Source organism: Calypte anna, chromosome 1 (assembly GCF_003957555.1).
Source record: "Calypte anna isolate BGI_N300 chromosome 1, bCalAnn1_v1.p, whole genome shotgun sequence".
Taxonomy (NCBI): domain Eukaryota; kingdom Metazoa; phylum Chordata; class Aves; order Apodiformes; family Trochilidae; genus Calypte; species Calypte anna.
Window position 1 is genome coordinate 139,480,726 of NC_044244.1, and position 17,205 is coordinate 139,497,930.

Consider the following 17,205-nt stretch of genomic DNA (forward strand, 5'->3'; position numbering starts at 1 on the left):
ATGGGTCACCTGGAAGCATAGAAAAGAAGGGCTGGAAGGACCAGCCAGGACCACCTAGCCCAGCTCACTGAGCCAACAAGGGTCTAATTTACCTTGATTCTTCTTTGTGTGTTGACCAAGGCTCCAGCAAAGGTTCCTCCTGCCTGGATTTTGCAATCTGTTCAAATTTCACTATGTGAAATTACCCCAAAACAATAAGTCCACATTGAAAAGAAGTGTGCTTTAGTTCTTTCTTTTCTTGCAAGGCCTAGAGCTGGTTATGGACTTTGGTAGAAGGCCAACATGCAAGCATATATTCCACTCATTGTCTAAGCATAGCAGAGACACTTTTTTTACAGAACAAGGAATAATATGAAGCCCTTGAGCTTCAGGCACCATAGGCATCATGGAACAGGATGAAAGGCTCACTAGGAACCAGTTTTTCTGGAAAAAGAAAAATAAACTGATTGCAAAGTCCAAGGACAAAGTCTCTCATAATCTGCAGAATAATGACACTTCTTTTCTAAGCACAGTCATGTTGTACACACACAAACATGGACTTTCCTCACCCTCTTGTATGCTCATCTGTTAAGCCAGCTCTGTGCCAGCTCTCAAGGTGCTACTTGGCCTGACAAGGTGCTCCTCTCAGCCACCTCAGCACCCTATATAGTCCAGTTTCACTTCAGTCCTCAGGCTGAAGCAGAAGAAAGCCCTCAGCAAGAGTATGTAAACAGGATTTGGGTAGCACCAAGGCTTGAGGTTGTCACTTTGAAGAGGATGTTTCACACTGATGGAGCACTCAAGGATAATGGTGGCATTGGTGGCTACCAAGGCAGGAGATTAGAGTATTCAAAAGGGAATCCAGTGTATAGAAGAAGTCAGGGAACCAAACATTGCTGAACAAACACTGAACTAAGTCTGCTGAGGGTTTACACAGGTGGTGACCATCAACCTTGGGTAACTGACCTGCAGTCCTTCCTGTGCACATTTATTGCTGATTGCAGCAATACCATCCTGCTCTGCAGAGCTGTATTTCTAGTTCTTCAACCTGGTTTGCTCACAGCATCTCCTGTATGAAACCAGCCAGTACCAATGCAAACCCTCAGAGGTAACCCAGCAAGTGTCTGGTGAAGTTCAGGGTGCCTCAGACAACAGGGAAGACCAACAGACTGGAGAAGCCTTGGAGAGACCATCAGGATGATTAGGGACCTAGAGAACATGACTTACAATAAAAGGCTGAGGGGTTTGGGTTTGTTCAGCCTGGGATAGCTGAGAGATATAACTGCAGTCTTCCGCTGCCTAAATGGGGATTACAGTGTAGACAAGGCCAACCACTCCCCAGAGGTGCCCAAAGAAAGAAGGTGAGACAGCAGTCAGAAGTTGCAACAAAGAAAATTCCAATTGGACATGAGAAATTTTATACCTGAGAGTGCTAAAGCATGGGAACAGGTTGCCCAGAGTATAACAAAATCTCTGCCTCTGAAGTTTTTCAAAACTTCACTGGACCAGACCCTGCACAACCTGCTCTAGCTTTGATGTTAGCCCCCTGAGCATGGGGTTGGACCAGATCACTTTCCTCTGCCCCTGCTGTTGCAATTTTTATCATGATTTATATAACTAGGACTGAAGCTGAGAATGTTTGAAGAATAACTGGACATAAAACCACTACACATACAAAAAACTATCGGAGCATCTGCATGGAAACCTTACAGCACAGATCACATCACAGTACCTGAACAGATTACATGTGGCAAATCACATTTTAATTACCTCCCTCCATTCTTTAACTCCTCATCAGACTCGACATAAAGCAGGTAAAATTTGTCACACTGATTTCTCTAGGGACTTTCATGCTGTTTTCACTCTTAAATGAGTTGTCTTCATATATTTGTAAGCTGAATAGAGGGAATAAATAAATATATATTTTTAAAAAGGAACAAAAAAAGAAAGAATGTTTTATTTCATATGCTGGTGTACATCAGTATTGCACTTTACAGAAACACTTAGAACAAGTACACATGCAAGGAGCTTTCTGATCCTCAGCCATACACAGTCCAAAACATGATACAGAAAACAGTGAGCATGCACATACATTTTTTTCTTTCTGATGAAGAGAAGTGTTAAACTGAAGTACAATCCCTATAAAGCAAAACTCCATTTTAATTAGCTGCTGTGACCCAAGCGGGCAATTTTGTGGAACATGTGTTTTATTTAGCATGTGTGCTAAATGTGTTTTATTTATCAGATGTTGAATACTTCCTTGGGTCTCAGCTTTTATGAGGCAAGATTCCCTACTCCCATAATCTTCTAAATATATCTGCAGGTAGAAGCTAAACAGCTCTAGTAATAAGAAACTCCCTACTGAGCCAGCTGGCTGCAATAGGAGGATTAACTGAAATCCTGTCCTTTCCACTTTCATCATGATCAGTGGAGGCTCAGATTATGTCCAGGAGCCTCTGGTGAAAGTACTTGGACAAATGACAGGAATCAAAATGGCAATATAAAAATAACCAAACAAGCAAACAAAAGACCCCACCGAGCAGCCATTTTGTTTAGGGAAAGCCCCTCCTTTTACAAATTCAAAACAGCATCAGCAGTCTGCATATACATGCTGAAAGCCAGGAATAAAATAAAGAGAAGCAGCACCATAACCTTAAGGAATCAGATCTCAAAACAAGTTTAGCAGATGTGGATAAAAAAAAAAAGAATAAAGTTTCCATTACAGAAACTGCATCTTGTTAGATAACAGAAAGATCAAGAGCCACGCCACTATAAATTTTGTCTCATGGCCATTCTTACCCAGCGTAAGAACCTGGACATTTTGGTATAGACACCATATTTACCCTTTCTTGCACATCCTTCTCCCCAGCTAACAATTCCAGTAACAAAATAAGTATCCTTATATCTGGTTACATGGGGGCCTCCACTGTCTCCTTGACAAGCATCTTTTTGCTCCGTTTCATAACCAGCACAGAACATGTTTTCTGTTATCGCAAAGTTAGTGGACTGCTTGCAAGTGTTCCTGTCTACATAGGGGACTTCAAGCACTTTCAGTTTTTTGGATAGTCGTCCACCTTCGAATTCCCGCCCGAAGCCACTGACTGTCCCAGACCTTTGGTTCATCAGAACTTCATTAGCAAAGTCTGCTTCTGGGAGGCACGCTGCGATCACGTACTCGGAAAACGTGATGGGTTCCTTCAGCTTTATCAAGGCTATGTCATTATCATAAGTCTCTGCAATGTATTTGGTGTGAATAAGGATTTTGTCCACGGTATGTGTCGTTTCAGACTGTTCTTTCTTCTCTCTGTCCACTTCACCTGTGCAAGATTATTAAAAGGGAGACAGTATTTAAAATGGAGACAGTATAAGGAATTAAGAACAACCTCGATAAGGAAGGGCAATAGTGTACCCACTCCTAACACTTTGCCTAAGACTTTAAACCATACAAGTAAACATAAAAATGTGTTGCAGTATGTATTAGCAGCATCTGGATCAGTTTCAGTCCCAAGCTTTTGTCTGTGGAAATTTTTCAGTCGGTTTATGTAAAGACATAAATGGATTCAGCCAAACAAATGCAGCTGTGGGTGGAAGCTCTTACAGGAGGTTGAACCTGGCTTATATCAGGGAAAATAAACTGGCCTAGGTCAAGACCCAAACAGTGTGAATGTAAAGTTATCTTGATCTAGTATCACCCCTCAGAAGTGAAGCAGTCTTAATCTGAGTTTATTTCTTCTTCTTCTAGTTAATATAGCATAGTTTCCTGATTGGTCCTGCAGAAACAAGTCTGTATGCTTCAGATATGCCAGGAATTATAATCTTTCTGAAGAAGCACTACTCTGATGAACATAGTGATAGCCAGCACCTCTAGAATGTTTGTTCTCAATGACTTCCAGCTAGCTAGCAAAGAAGAAAGGGATGCAGCAAAAGCACCTTCCCCATCAGCTGCCCATGTTATTACAAAGCAGGATTCCTGAAATAACAAGAAATTACAAAAAGCAAAACAAAAAAAAAAAGTACCAAAGCATAACAAATAAAATGAGTAGATCTCACACAGGCTCTAGAGCACAGACAACATCACATGCAGATGCTCAAACATGCACAGACATCACAGAAGGAAAATAAATAACCACTTACCAACAACGACTTTGATTTCTTTGGATTGGTTCATACAATGAGCTGCAGTAAGTATAAATTTTTCATTCAAAATAGTTCCACCACAGAACTCTTCCCCTTCCTCATTTAACAGAACAGCCTGTGAAAGAAAACAGGAATGTGCAGAATTAAGATGAGCAGTTAATACTTTCAGCAAACACAGAGAGCACGAACACCAGATTTACCTGCCATGGACATTCTCCAAGATGACATTCATCACCACCTACTATCCTGGTAATGACGTAGGGAGTCTTTCCACCTGTTTCATTGCCAGGTTGGAGGATTGGGCTTTCTGTGGTAGGGACAATGTCCTCCTCCAAAACTGCTGCACTTGTGGGAGGACCATCTTCATCACTGGTTACATTGCTACTATCGGTGGGTAAAATAATTGACCTTTTTTTTCTTTTCACAAGAACTTTTCCACAAGGATACTTCACTAGAAAAACAAGATGGTTAGAATTAGAGATGGACAGAAACACTGGCATAAGAGGAAGCTCCTTGACAACACCATCTCACAACAAATCAGTTAATGCAGGTATCCTGTTTGCAAAATGCAAGCAAAACCTTGACAGATGCAATTAAAGGAGGAAGGCCAAATGGTTTGAAAAATGAAAGCCATTTTTTAGTCCTAAAGCTTCATCCTGAAGATAGTGTTTTCAAGGTATTTAAAGCATCATCTTCAATTGTTTACATTGCTATATTCATGTACTTGCTCTTACTAAAACAATCTTAATTAGGAAACTGAGTGAAAAGTTTTATTTTAGGAATAATGGTTCATGATAGAAATTTATTATTAAAGAATATAAAAACTGACACCATGAGTACATGGTGGACTTACTCCTCCCCCCAGATTTGCTGAAATACCACAAAAATGTACAAGTGTAAATAGTATTAATCATAATTAATTAGCATAAGCAGATATTATTTGATTAGGTTAACTGAAATGTAAAGTAGAAAAGTTTTTGTGAGCTGCTATTTTATATGGATTGTAAGTGTTTAAGTAAATGGTAACAGCAATCACTTTTATTCAGTTAACAGCAGAGTTTACTCAGGTAATTCTGTGAGAGGCACTTTGCAAAGGATTCCAAATCAGCCAGATTTTGGTAAGTCCATTGCATCATCTCACACACGGAAGGCTATGGAAGTACAAATTAGTTGGCTTCTGTTATGTTGTGTAGAATCCTGATGGTTCAAAAGATATTTTTTAACATGTCTCATCACCATTGCTATTAGTTTATTATGTGGCTTCATACCTGTTGAAACACAGTGTTTGCCATCCTCTGCTAGAGTATACCCTTTTGCACAGGAACACAGAACATCCTTCTGTACACTTTTTTTGATGCAGAACTGCTCACAGTCACCATTGTTTATTTTGCAGTACTTTGGTATGACTATAAAAGAGGCAAGTTTGAAGAAAAACTGTTAACAAACTCTGACTTGACAGAAGGTATGGAAGTTCACAAAATTAAAGGATGCTTTTTAGACAGGATCTGTATCTCCACCTGTAAGACATCTGAAGTACATCTTAGTAATAACACAGGTGGCTGACATTAGCTTATACCTTACACAGCAGTCACATTCACTGCATGAAACATGCTTGACAAGTCCAAGTGGGTCCAGTGGCCATCTCATGGTGAGCTTAAACAAGCAGAAGCAAAATTACTGTGGAAAAATGAATAAAACACTAACAGAGAAGTCCAGAGATGGGTAAATCCTCACAAAATCCCTCCCTCCTGCCTTAAGAAACTCAACTCATCACTGCACTCAGTCCAGTGCATGTCCAGACTCATGTCCAGACTCATGTCCAGACTTCAGTTCCACATGCTCTTACTCTGGGCTCACCACTCAGTGCAGGGCTACCAATAAACACTCCATTAGAACAGTAGTTGTATGCCACAGAAGAGGGACTCAACAAGGATTTACATGCACAAAATGAGTTCTTGCAAGGCTGGAAAGGTTGGAATTGTCTACTGAAATCTGCTTTGGTTGTTTCTTCACTGCTATGATCCGAGCAAGGAGGTTGTGCTTCTGTACTTGAAGTAAAGACTCTTTGAGCAACAAGGATCCTGTGCTGCCTAGCTTTATCACTGTGTTTTGGGGATTTAAGCTCATGCAAAGAGATACCATCATAATTAGGAGGGCTTTCTTGGGAGTAAGGGAAACACTGGAGCATTCTCAGTTGGATGGGACTCTGAACAATCTGATCTAGTTGAAGATGTCTCTGCTCATTGCAGTGCAGTTGAACAAGATGACTTTCAAATGCTCAACACATTCTGTAATTCCAACACTACCCAGCTGTATAACCACCAGAGCTTTGCGTTTCTGGCACTGTCCTCCCAACATATTGTTGACTCCTGTACTGTTATGTGAATTTTTCCAAAAGGCAAATAATGCTTGATAAGAAAGAGTTAACTCTCCATATTTCAGCTCCCTGGGAAATTCACTGCCACAGTTCTCTGAAGCAGAAACCTACCAAATTCACAGTTCTTCCCTTGGTAACCATCCAAGCACGTGCAAGTGTAGGAACCAATTCCATCTTTACAATGTCCACCATAGTGACAAGGACTTGAGCTGCACTGGTCCCCATCTACAAAAACAAACAAAAAAAAAGAACCATTGTGACAATGTAAGCATTTTTAGAGAAGTCTGAAGGGGTGTTAGTTTTGATAAGCAATTGTTCATCTTTCCTTTTAAAACTTTTGCCCATTCCAGATGGAACAAGGAATATAAATGCAATCATTCCAAGCCAGCAATGAATCATAAACATATTCTCAGTTTTGCGATCTATTTTTGAGGCTGTTGGATCACAGTGCATTGAAGGCTGTAAAAAACAGACAGGAAATTTCTATGTTGCAACTACTGTCTCAAGATATTAACCTTTTGGCCTCCTGCATTTCCCTACCGTTTCTGCATAATAATGAAAACAACTTTTTTTTCTTTAAAGGTCATTTCATCCCTTCTGCATGTCTTCTGTCTGCAGTGCTACTCATTTAAAGAAACAGAAACTAGCATATTAATCAGAAGACAAACAAAACAAAATGTTTTGCTAAATACATGTGTGCAGGACAAATTCCTGTTTTATGCTGCTTACAGAAGCAAAATCATCCTGTTGTACCCATTGAGGTTTGAGTCTGAGCTTCAAAGAATCAGCTCTTATCTCAAACTCCTCACATCTCTGCTGGGGTTGCCTACATTTGAAAAGTAGTTCTGCAGCCCTTCTTCCTTTTTGTGACCTGGACATCACTGGATGACCTGACTCCAGCCCCAGCCAACTCATTAACTCAGCTACACATAGGACAGTGTGGCTGTGCTGTCTTTGGCAGCCTGTTCCATACAGCAGTGCTTTCTCCCACTCCCCACAAAGTTATCTCACTGCTGCACTGATGCTCTGTCACTGCCTCTCCCATCCAATGACCTTCTGGTACAAATGTGTTCCCCTATCAGGTGGCCCTGCTGGGCTCTTCTGCACTATTTGATAAGAGAAGGAGGCAATCCAGAGAAGTGACATTGGCTTAATAATTTGTTGCTTTAGTTAACATGCTCTTCAGATTTGTGTGTGTTATCTCCTGTTCTGCTCCTGTTTAGAGCACCTGGAAGAACAGCAATGCCCACAGAGGAGACAAAATGCAAGCAGCTGCACATCCTGAGGACCCAGCTTGCCACCTGCACTGTGGTTCTGGCCTGTGACCTCCTCTGCCGCAGCTTTATCTGTCCCAGGGAGCATCTGCTGGGCTTTATATACTGCCCCTACACCTCACCATCCCTCCTGTATCTGCAGGCAGCCAGAACCCACAAGGCTCCAAATTCTGCATCTGTGTGGTCCACCACGAATGCACTGAGGCCCATCCTCAAGAGAGAGAAGGTGAGGCCACCATTCACCAAAGGACAGACAGACTCAAAACCTACAGCACAGCTCCTGATTTTTGCCTCCTCTGCAGTGTCAGAGCACTGCATTCTGTAGTGGCCTTCACTAAGCAGAATCTTATTGTTAGAAACTGCACTGGTTTAGGTTTTCTCTACGCTGTAACAGAAACAGTGGCAATGGATTTTCTATCAATATTGCACAAAAGCATTGCAGAATCCCCTTCTGAAAAAGGAAGTGGGAAGAAATTGTGCTAGGAAGTTGGCTGAGGGTAACTGTGGTTTTCAATACTTTGGAACATCAATAAAGCATTAGTGGGCTGTGGTTTAAAACGTATTAAATTGGCATGTCTGCTTAAAGCACTGAGACTGAAGAAAATGGCATGAAATTTTCCACTCCTGTTCACCGCAATGCTGACACAGCTCTGCTTTCCTTGAAATGTCATTTTGTAGGTTGTAGAGTTCATCCCCTGCTTAGAGGATTGCAAAAGTCTGCATCTTCTTGATGACAACTGTCTTCAGTTTTCTGCAGACTTCAAAAGACAGAGCTGAGATTGTTTTGGTCAACATTTTTGAGGTACTGCTAACACAAAAACTGGACACATACTTCCAGGAGAAATTAATACATTAAAAATCTGTCCTTGAATAATGATTACGATAACTAGAACCCTAATAGATACAACTCAGACCTTTCAAAAAAACCACAACAAACTGAAACAAAAGAGACTGATGGGTAGTATCTGCTACTCTACTGTCATGTCTGCCTTGAATGCCTTTAGTTCTGTAGGAAACACGTCCCACACACTGCTCTATAATACAAGGATCAACAACAAAGCAGTACAGAAGGTGGCGTGAAACTTGCAAAGAGCTGTGCAATGAAGTTTAATCACTTTGTGTTGGCTATGGCATTTAAGCACCACACTCATCTTATGACTCTTTGCATCTTGATTCCTCCATCTGGGGCTGTCCCTCTGAAGGACAACTGACCAGCAGACTCATATGCCCAGTTCCTGCTTCTCACTATCCTTTACATGCTGCTTTGTTGTAGAGGACAAAGATCATCCCAAGAACTGCAGGCTGCTGAATCTTCCCTTCAAATGAAGTGCCTGGCTTCAAGCAACAAGTAAGGCAGTAAATCAGTCAGATTCCTTCTTCAGAGGAAACACAAAGTGAAGGTATCTCTCAGTGAAAAAGATAGTGAAGTAAAGAAGAGAGAAGTGGTTATGTAAGAAGTAAATCCTTTTTAACTCTGCAGTAAGGAAGCTTAATTCTCTAAACATATGCAGATTGCTTCTTACCTACATAGACGTTCCAGAACTCCTCCTACAGGTAGGTGTGAGAAAAAGGGAAATAAAAAGAAAAAAAAAAGATGAGAATTATTGAATTCTTTAAAAAAATATTGGTGCTTTCATAAAGAGGATACTTGCAGCTAACAACTGTTAGAGAACCATACAGCAGGCTACTATTACCATTTAATAAAACTGTTTGATCCAACTACAGTGCCCAGCTCTACAGAAACAAGTCCCATGCATTTTTCAGAAATATCTAAAACCCCTCAGAGATTTCCTAAAGTGACTCAGCATAAGTCATTTGATTTGTTGCCTAATGGTGTCTTTCCATCAGTTTTGACTGACTTTACTCACGTTTTTGCAATGTCAAATTATAAAGTCTCCCTCCCTCTCTCCACACCCTGATCAATTAGGACCTCAGAAATCCTGAGATTTAAAAGCATTTTGTTCTTCTTTCCCTCTTCATTGAGGGCTCCAGGTATGCAGTCTGTCTAAATCCTTTCCATGACATCTGGTCACCAAGCAGAACAGGCTGTGCTGGTTCTGCTATAGATCAGCCAACCTTTATTCTCTGAAGCACCCTGGCAGTGTACCCCATGACTCCCCACCCAGGTCATCTCAGGGACACTCTAAGAACATTCTGCCAAGCAAGTAATGCTGAAGTGAAATTAATCGGGCCTTAACTCCATTCTCAGAGCTGTTCTTTACAGCAATATAGCTACAGATGATGTTCCCAGTTCTCCTTTGGCACCAAGTCACTACAAGTTTTCAGTTATCATAGAGTATATCATAGAATGGTTTGGGTTGGAAAGGACCTTAAAGATCATCTAGTTCTGATACCCCTGACATGGTCAGGGACACCTCCCACTAGACAAGGTTTCTCAAAGCCCCATCCAACCTGGCCTTCAACACTTCCAGGGAGGAGGCAGCTCCTCCATAACTTCCCTGGGAAACCTGTTTCAGCATCTCACCAGCCTCAGAGTGAAGAATTTCTTCCTACTGCCTAAGCTAGATCTACCCTCCTCCAGTTTAGAGCCACTTGTCCTATTGATACATGCCCTTGTACAAAGTTCCTCCCCAGCTTTCTTGTAGTCATCCTTCACCATTTATTTCACCCAAGTCCCTCCCTTGAGCTTGGGAACAGGTCACATTTCTGTCTGAAGTTAAGCAGTCATCAGGGTAGGGAAGCTGACACAAGAGCCACACATACCAACTTCATACCAGGTGAGTAATTTAGCATTAAGGCACAAAACAACTGCCTGCAGTATCCATACTGTCAATTCAAATACTGAGAAAGAGACACACAAAGTGATAAACACTGCAAAGCAGCTTGAGGTAAGCGTAGCAAAATTCTCCCGTGAAGTTCCATGCCAGTATTTTCCTTCTCAACCTGTGGACTCTCCACCTATGAACTCTTGACCATAGCTATGACACTCAGCTATGCCACCAAGATAGGGTGAACATATTTCTAACATGGGTAGTATCAAATCATTTGAAGGTCATATATCAAATCAAATTGAACAGATCAGAACAGGTGAAAGAATGGAGGCTTTAACAGGCACTGGCCTTACAATAGATAAATTTGGACTATTATTGAATGTTTATGCCTCAGCAATTCCAACCACAGTCAAAACCATTATTTATTCTCTGCATTAAGTGATTGGGAGTAACTTGAGGTTTTCGATGATCAGCTCAAAAGAGCTTCATATTATTTTGTAAATATGAAATATATAGTTCTATGTTTCATATAAGTTCATCCTTACAGTTTTCTCCAAGTCTTCAAAGGCTTCTCTTGCTTCTTCTTTTGAGCAGCGCTCCTCAATGCATTCCCTTTCAATATTCCCTTGTTTCAATTCCTCCCAAAAAGAGTTAGCACGCTTTGTTCTTTCCAAGAACTTGGTGGCACTTTCTTTCTTGATGAATACTAGACAATAAAGAAAAATAAAGACAATAAAATACTAGCCAATAAAGAAAAATACCTGGTGGCAGATAACATTTACTGGTGGTGGTACAGTGTCATTAGAAATAAGTAGAAACAAAACCAAAACAGACCCATTCTCCTCCCATACTCAACCTGTGAGGTTAGTCCTGACACAGACTGATACATCTCAGGACCTCTCAGAACAATCTCTCCAAGAACTGGCAACTCCAGGACAAAATGTCAGTTCCCACAATTCTCTCCAACTGTGTTCAGTCTTGAAAACAAGAACATGCTGGTTGCTGCTCATCTCTTGCTCAAAACTCCAGTCCTGAATAAAATGACCTTCCCTGAAGGCCACAGACTGAATTCCTTGATTTGGTTTTAAAATTGACAGCCAGATGTCCTGGTAGGGACAAGATAGAGCCAATTTTCTGTCCTGTGATTTTGCTTTTAGATAGGTCTCTTCTAAGCAGCTGTACTTGCTGAAATTAACAGCAAGTTTCTCAGTCAGTGACTGCTTATGGGACTGATAAAACTCGATGTTTATAGTTACAGCTAAAGAATGGGATGCAGAACCAAGGCCACTGCTCGGTTCTGAGGAACATCTTGTGCTCCAGAAAGAGAAAAGGAGCAAAGAGGTCCCACCTGCAACCCTGCTTTAGGGAGGAGCAGGCAAGACAAGTGACCAAGTGACCAAAGTGACCAAGATTGACCAAACAGAGTATTCCACCCCATATGCATCATACTCAGTACCAATTTGAGGGATCACAAGGGTAAAACCCTGTTCCTTTCCTTTGGCCTTTCTCTTCGACCTTCTTCACCTATTCCTGTGTGCTTCAGCATCCTGGGAGGATTCCATCCATTCCTCTGCCTGTGCTCCTGATCCCTGCCCTCCTGAATCTGTGTGTTCCTGCCTCCATCTCCCGAGTGCTGCTGACTCCAGGAGTCCAGCCTGGACTTTCCCAGGGCTGCCCTGCAGCCTCGGTGGTGATGTGAGAGTTACTGGGGGAAAGAGGGGAGGAACATGGTATCATTTTTCTGTATATTTGTATATATTCAATCATTTTTTCCTTTTTTATCATTACTGTTTCATTAAAGCTATGTAGTTTAGTTTCCAACCCATAAGTCTCCCATATTCTCTCTCCTTTATTTATCAGGGGGGGGGGGGTGGGATTAATAGAGAGCATCTCTCATTTGGTTAATTGCCAGCCCAACATTACATCGTGACACCAGGCAACACCATCAACTGCTCCAGAGGTTTGTGGTGCAGAAACTAAATGCCACATGAACTCAAGATACAGCCACATATCTACTGACAGATGGGAAAAACTGTTTCACAGTCCAGCTCATGAATGAGTTCTACTGCCCTTCACCACTCCAAATCCCACTGCACAGCCCTGGGGTTCTTCCTTCCCTTGAAACAACATTTCTCAATTGTCTGTGGAAGTGCTCCTGCCTTACTGATGTGTGTGCAGGTAGAGTTCAAGTAGCTGCATTTTAAGATTTAACAAAGAGCAGAAGTAAATGAATGTCTGCTTTAGCAGGAAACTACAGCCTGAGGCCAGTTTACTGGGTGGTTTTATTTTTTAAAGGCTTGGTGTCACAGAAGCATGAGACCTGCTGCCTTCAAGTTCAAGCTGCAGGTAGCTGTTGATTTAAAATGAAGGATCAGAAGCATTAAACTCAGCTCAGCCACTTGGCTGTGTGAACAGTAATGTCATGCTCCATTGACTTGTGCACACATTACCAGGTAAGAAAAACAGTAAGAACACTGGAGTAAATAAATTGTCAATTACCCAGTCATGAGCATACATTTTAGGGAAGCTTGCCATCTAGAAGTTGGCATTTAATGACCTTCTGAGCACTTGGAATTTAAAGAGAAATAATACTTCCCCATCACAGACTGGGGTGTGGAAGACGTGCTGCAGATGGGACTCTGAGGCAGTCTGCAGCTTGAACCTACCTTCTGAAGAATTCTTCATATAGCTTAATTCAGCAATAAATTAACTGGCTGATAATAATCACATCATCCAAACACAGTGGAGACTTACTCTACCTTTGCTGGAACTGGCACACCAGCAAAAGAAAGACAAATTCTGCAAGTGCTATTTATATTAATTGATTCCATAGAGCCCACAAGAACTTTGGAGCCCTGCTCATTTTGAAAGGCTCCTGGCAAGGAAGGCTTACAGAAAGTGCTTTCAACTTCTAGATCAGCAACTGTTAGTTCATTCACCCTCTCTCTTGTTTGCCCTTAAATCCCTCTCTGCAGTGACAGGAAAGTGACAGGACGCAGCCGGTGGGGTTATCACATCTATATTCCTTTGCCTCCACATCACTCACGTAAGAGGATGTTATTGTAAACTTGAACTAGCTCTTCTAGGGCTGGTCGGTCTCTTTCCCAAGCTTTCCACCATGCTTCCTTCTTTGAAGACATCAAGGAACAACAGGCATTGGTCAACTGAATCAGGACATTCCAGAAACGTGCAGAGGACCTCACTTAAGAGCCTGAGCAGAGTGACTCACTGAAGGAAGAGTTAATGACTTGCAAAGCTACTTGCTGATGCTGCTTTGGGGTACTTTGGGGTCGACCCCTGGATTCACAAAGGGCAGGGGGGATATGCTCCCCCTTTACACCCTAGCCCCTCTGTGACCAAGGGCACCCAACCCACCCTCGGCCAGGCTTCCCCTGACTGTCATGAGCCCCCGGGCAGCTGTCCCCCCGGTGCCGAGAATGGGGAGGACCGGCAATCCCATTTTATAGGGAGGGAAGAGCTAAGGAGAAGCAGCCTGGGAAAGGCCACCAGAGCCTTCAGCGGGACACGGGATCCGGTGCCCTGAGGTGTCCCAGAAGCGGACCTCCGGACCTCGCCCATCTTTGGTCGGGAGGGCTGCGCAGGTGCACGCAATCTCTCAGCCGGTTTGGAAACCAAAACCCTCCCCACCCCGGGGAAGACCAGCGCTGGGGTGCCCGCTGCCATCCTCCGCCACGTCCCGACGGCCGCAGCTCCCCGCGCAGACAAGGGCTCGACGGTGCCCACCTCCCCCGGCGGGCTGCGTCCCCTCAGTCTCAAGGAGGGGCTGACCACCCCCGCCACAGCCTCCCAGCAGTTCCCAAAGGCTGCAAGGAGGAGGACCACCACCCAGCCCTCCCCGACCTCGTCCCCCAAATCCCAAAGGTTCCGCCTTACCGCCTCCTTCAGCCCGCAGCTCGCCGGCCAGCGCCGCGCAGAGCAGGAGGAGCAGCAGACGGCCCGACATGGTGGAGGGGAGAGACCCCCTCATCCCCCCCCGCCGCTGCTGCCGGGCCTGCGGGTCCACACCACGGACGGGACGGGAGCCGAAGCCTTCACCCCCCCGGGCGGGGAGAGACTGAAGCGGCGTTGCTTCACCCTTCTCAGAAATAGCGGAAGCGCCAGGGAAGGGGGAAAATCGCCGCGGGATTTCTCACACGGGACGGGACGGGACGTGGAGTGGGGGGAGGCTACGACGATGATGGGGCTTTTCATCTTCCCTTCTCTCTCTCTTTTTTTTTTTTTTTTTTTTTTTTTTTTTTTTTTTTTTTTTTTTTTTTTAAGGAAAAAAACTTAAAAATTTTTTTTTTTAATTTATTTTTAAATTATACCTGTTGTTTGCGAGGGAGGGGGAAGTGAGTCGTCACTTTAATAAGCAAGAGGTGTACCGGGATGGTCGGGTCGGGCCGGCAGTGGCAGATTCTGGGGCCAAGCAGGGACAAAGATGGCTTTCCACCCAAAAAAGCTGAGAGAGCTGGGGTTCTTCAGCCTGGAGAAGAGAAGACTCTTCGAAGACCTCTGGCTTTTCAGTACCTGAAGAGGCCTACAAGGAAAGCTGGGGAGGGACTTTCAATGAGGGCATGTAGTGATAGGACAAGAGGGAATGGTCTCAAGTTAGAAGACGGTAGAGATAAGTTAAATATTAGGAAGAAATTCTTCCTAATGGTGAGACACTGGCACAGGTTTCCCAGGGAATTATGGCTGCTCCCTCCCTGGAAGTGCTGAAGTCCAGGTTGGATGGGGCTTGGAGCAACCTGGGCTAGTGGGAGGTGTCCCTGCCATGGCAGGGGTGGTCAGAGCTAGATGATCTGTAAGGTCCTTTCCAACCCAAACCATTCTCTGAAAACCTGCCAGCCTTGGCAGCTCCCACCCACATCCCAGTGCCACAAGCAGCTGGATCCCTGCTTTCAACACCCGTCATCCGGTGACCTTGGCCTGGTGCTCACCAGGACCTGGCCTCTATCCCACTGTTTTTGAGAGGTTTTGCTCAGCTGTGACAGCTGAGGTCTCTCTGTGCTCTGTAGGCCACATCTTTGGTGCTTTCAGAGCTTGCCATTGCATCTCCTTCATTTTCTTCTCTTGTTTAAACAGGCCATTTTATTAAAAGTATACCTAAAACATGGCTTTGTTTTGCAAAAGTCACTGCATGGCCAATGGTTCTGGTAGTTTTCTTGCAGCATTTAAATGTCAATATTTACATTGGAGCATTGCAGAGAAGAAGTCATCCTGTGGAACATGAAAAACCCCAAACTATCCTTGCTTGAGCACTCTGGAGGGATGATTTTGCAATGCTGAGTGCCTCATCTCAGTCAAAACAAGGTTTTATCTGCCTGTCACTGCTCCTAGTCACTGTCCTCCCTGAGAATATAGTCTACTGGCATATATACTTTCCTTTTAGGAGTAATAAGAACCTCTGGACTGTGTTTTCATACTGTAAGATATCTTGTTTCTCAAGTTTTGGGAATGTACTGATTTTCTCCAATTGAGTTCACTGCTTACATGGACAGTATCCCATTCTTTTATGTCGAAAAGCACGTTACAGGATGTTCAGTATAGCATGGTATGTGGACCATATAATGACAATGTTTTCTTCTAATAATAGTGTGGCATATTATAAATGTCCTACTTGTTTATGAGCTTTTCTGGTTGAATTATATCCAGCATGATTTGAATTAATCCAAAGAATAAGTTTTGCAGAAGACACTAGTGTAATTCTCTAATCTTATGGTCAGTTTATGTTTATCACTTCTTCACTGTTTTCATGCATAGATTAGAAGGTACTTTTTAAAACAGAGTTGATGGTGTTTTCTGAGCTGTTCAAACACTACAGTTTATTCATTAGGGCTTTAAAGAAAGGTCTTTGGCTTGTGTTTTGCAGATAGTCAGACAATAATCCTAGTCTGGCTTTAGATCTCATGACAGAGAGTACAATTTAGATTATATAGGAAAGAAAATGAGACAAACATTCCCTTTCATTTGCTCCCTTCTGTATTGAAGAGTGCAATACCAAGGCAAAGATAAGATCAAATCAGTTGCATTCTTCACTGCTCATAAATATAATGTTAAATGTTACACTTAGCAGCCTTAATGATAGCAATAGTGCTTGGTGCAAGAAGACTAAAATCAAGTTATTGTAGCAGACCTGTAAATGTGGAATTAACCTTTTACCAGTTTTCTTGTCCTGGAGACTATCTATAGTTTCTTCCCCTCAAATCAGCCTTTGCCACTGCAACTGTTGGAGAAAGCTACCTTAACATAAGCTAAAAGAGGCACTTTTTCTATTTCTTCTGCTACTGCATCTTTGCATTACAGAATCCATCACCCAAGGAAATTGTGAAACCCAGAAGCATAAATGTGAAGAAGAGATTGCACACATTTGTGGACAACAGGTTCATGCATGACTATGCAGCCTCATGCAACTTCTGGCTCAGGAAGTCTGCATATCACTGATTACCAGAAGCTGGGAGGGTAGCCAGAGGAAGGATCATGATATGTTTGATGTGTTGCTGACAGTCTTTCTCTCAGCCTCTGACTTTGTCCCTTAGCAAAAAAAAAAAAAAGGATGCAGAGCAAGAGGGGCTTGTTCTATGCCTGTTTGACAAGACATGTAAGTTTACAAACAATACTGAGAGAGAAGTTATTTTATATATTCCAAGTAGACATTAGGCTCATTTCTAATCATTAATAATGATGTCGGTATCACATGTAT

The 17,205-nt window shown here is 42.8% G+C and overlaps 1 protein-coding gene across 1 annotated transcript; it reads right to left on the reverse strand.

The window, feature by feature from the left end:
- Positions 1-1,907: 1,907 nt before the first annotated feature.
- F10 (coagulation factor X) lies at positions 1,908-14,665 on the reverse strand. Its single transcript, XM_030468335.1, has 9 exons — positions 14,654-14,665; positions 14,394-14,534; positions 11,045-11,205; positions 9,291-9,315; positions 6,605-6,718; positions 5,385-5,522; positions 4,317-4,567; positions 4,114-4,231; positions 1,908-3,296 (listed from the first exon to the last, which is right to left on the reverse strand). The coding sequence occupies exons 2-9, from the start codon at positions 14,485-14,487 to the stop codon at positions 2,749-2,751; spliced, it is 1,449 nt and encodes a 482-aa protein (XP_030324195.1). The 5' UTR covers positions 14,488-14,534; positions 14,654-14,665; the 3' UTR covers positions 1,908-2,748.
- Positions 14,666-17,205: the final 2,540 nt, after the last annotated feature.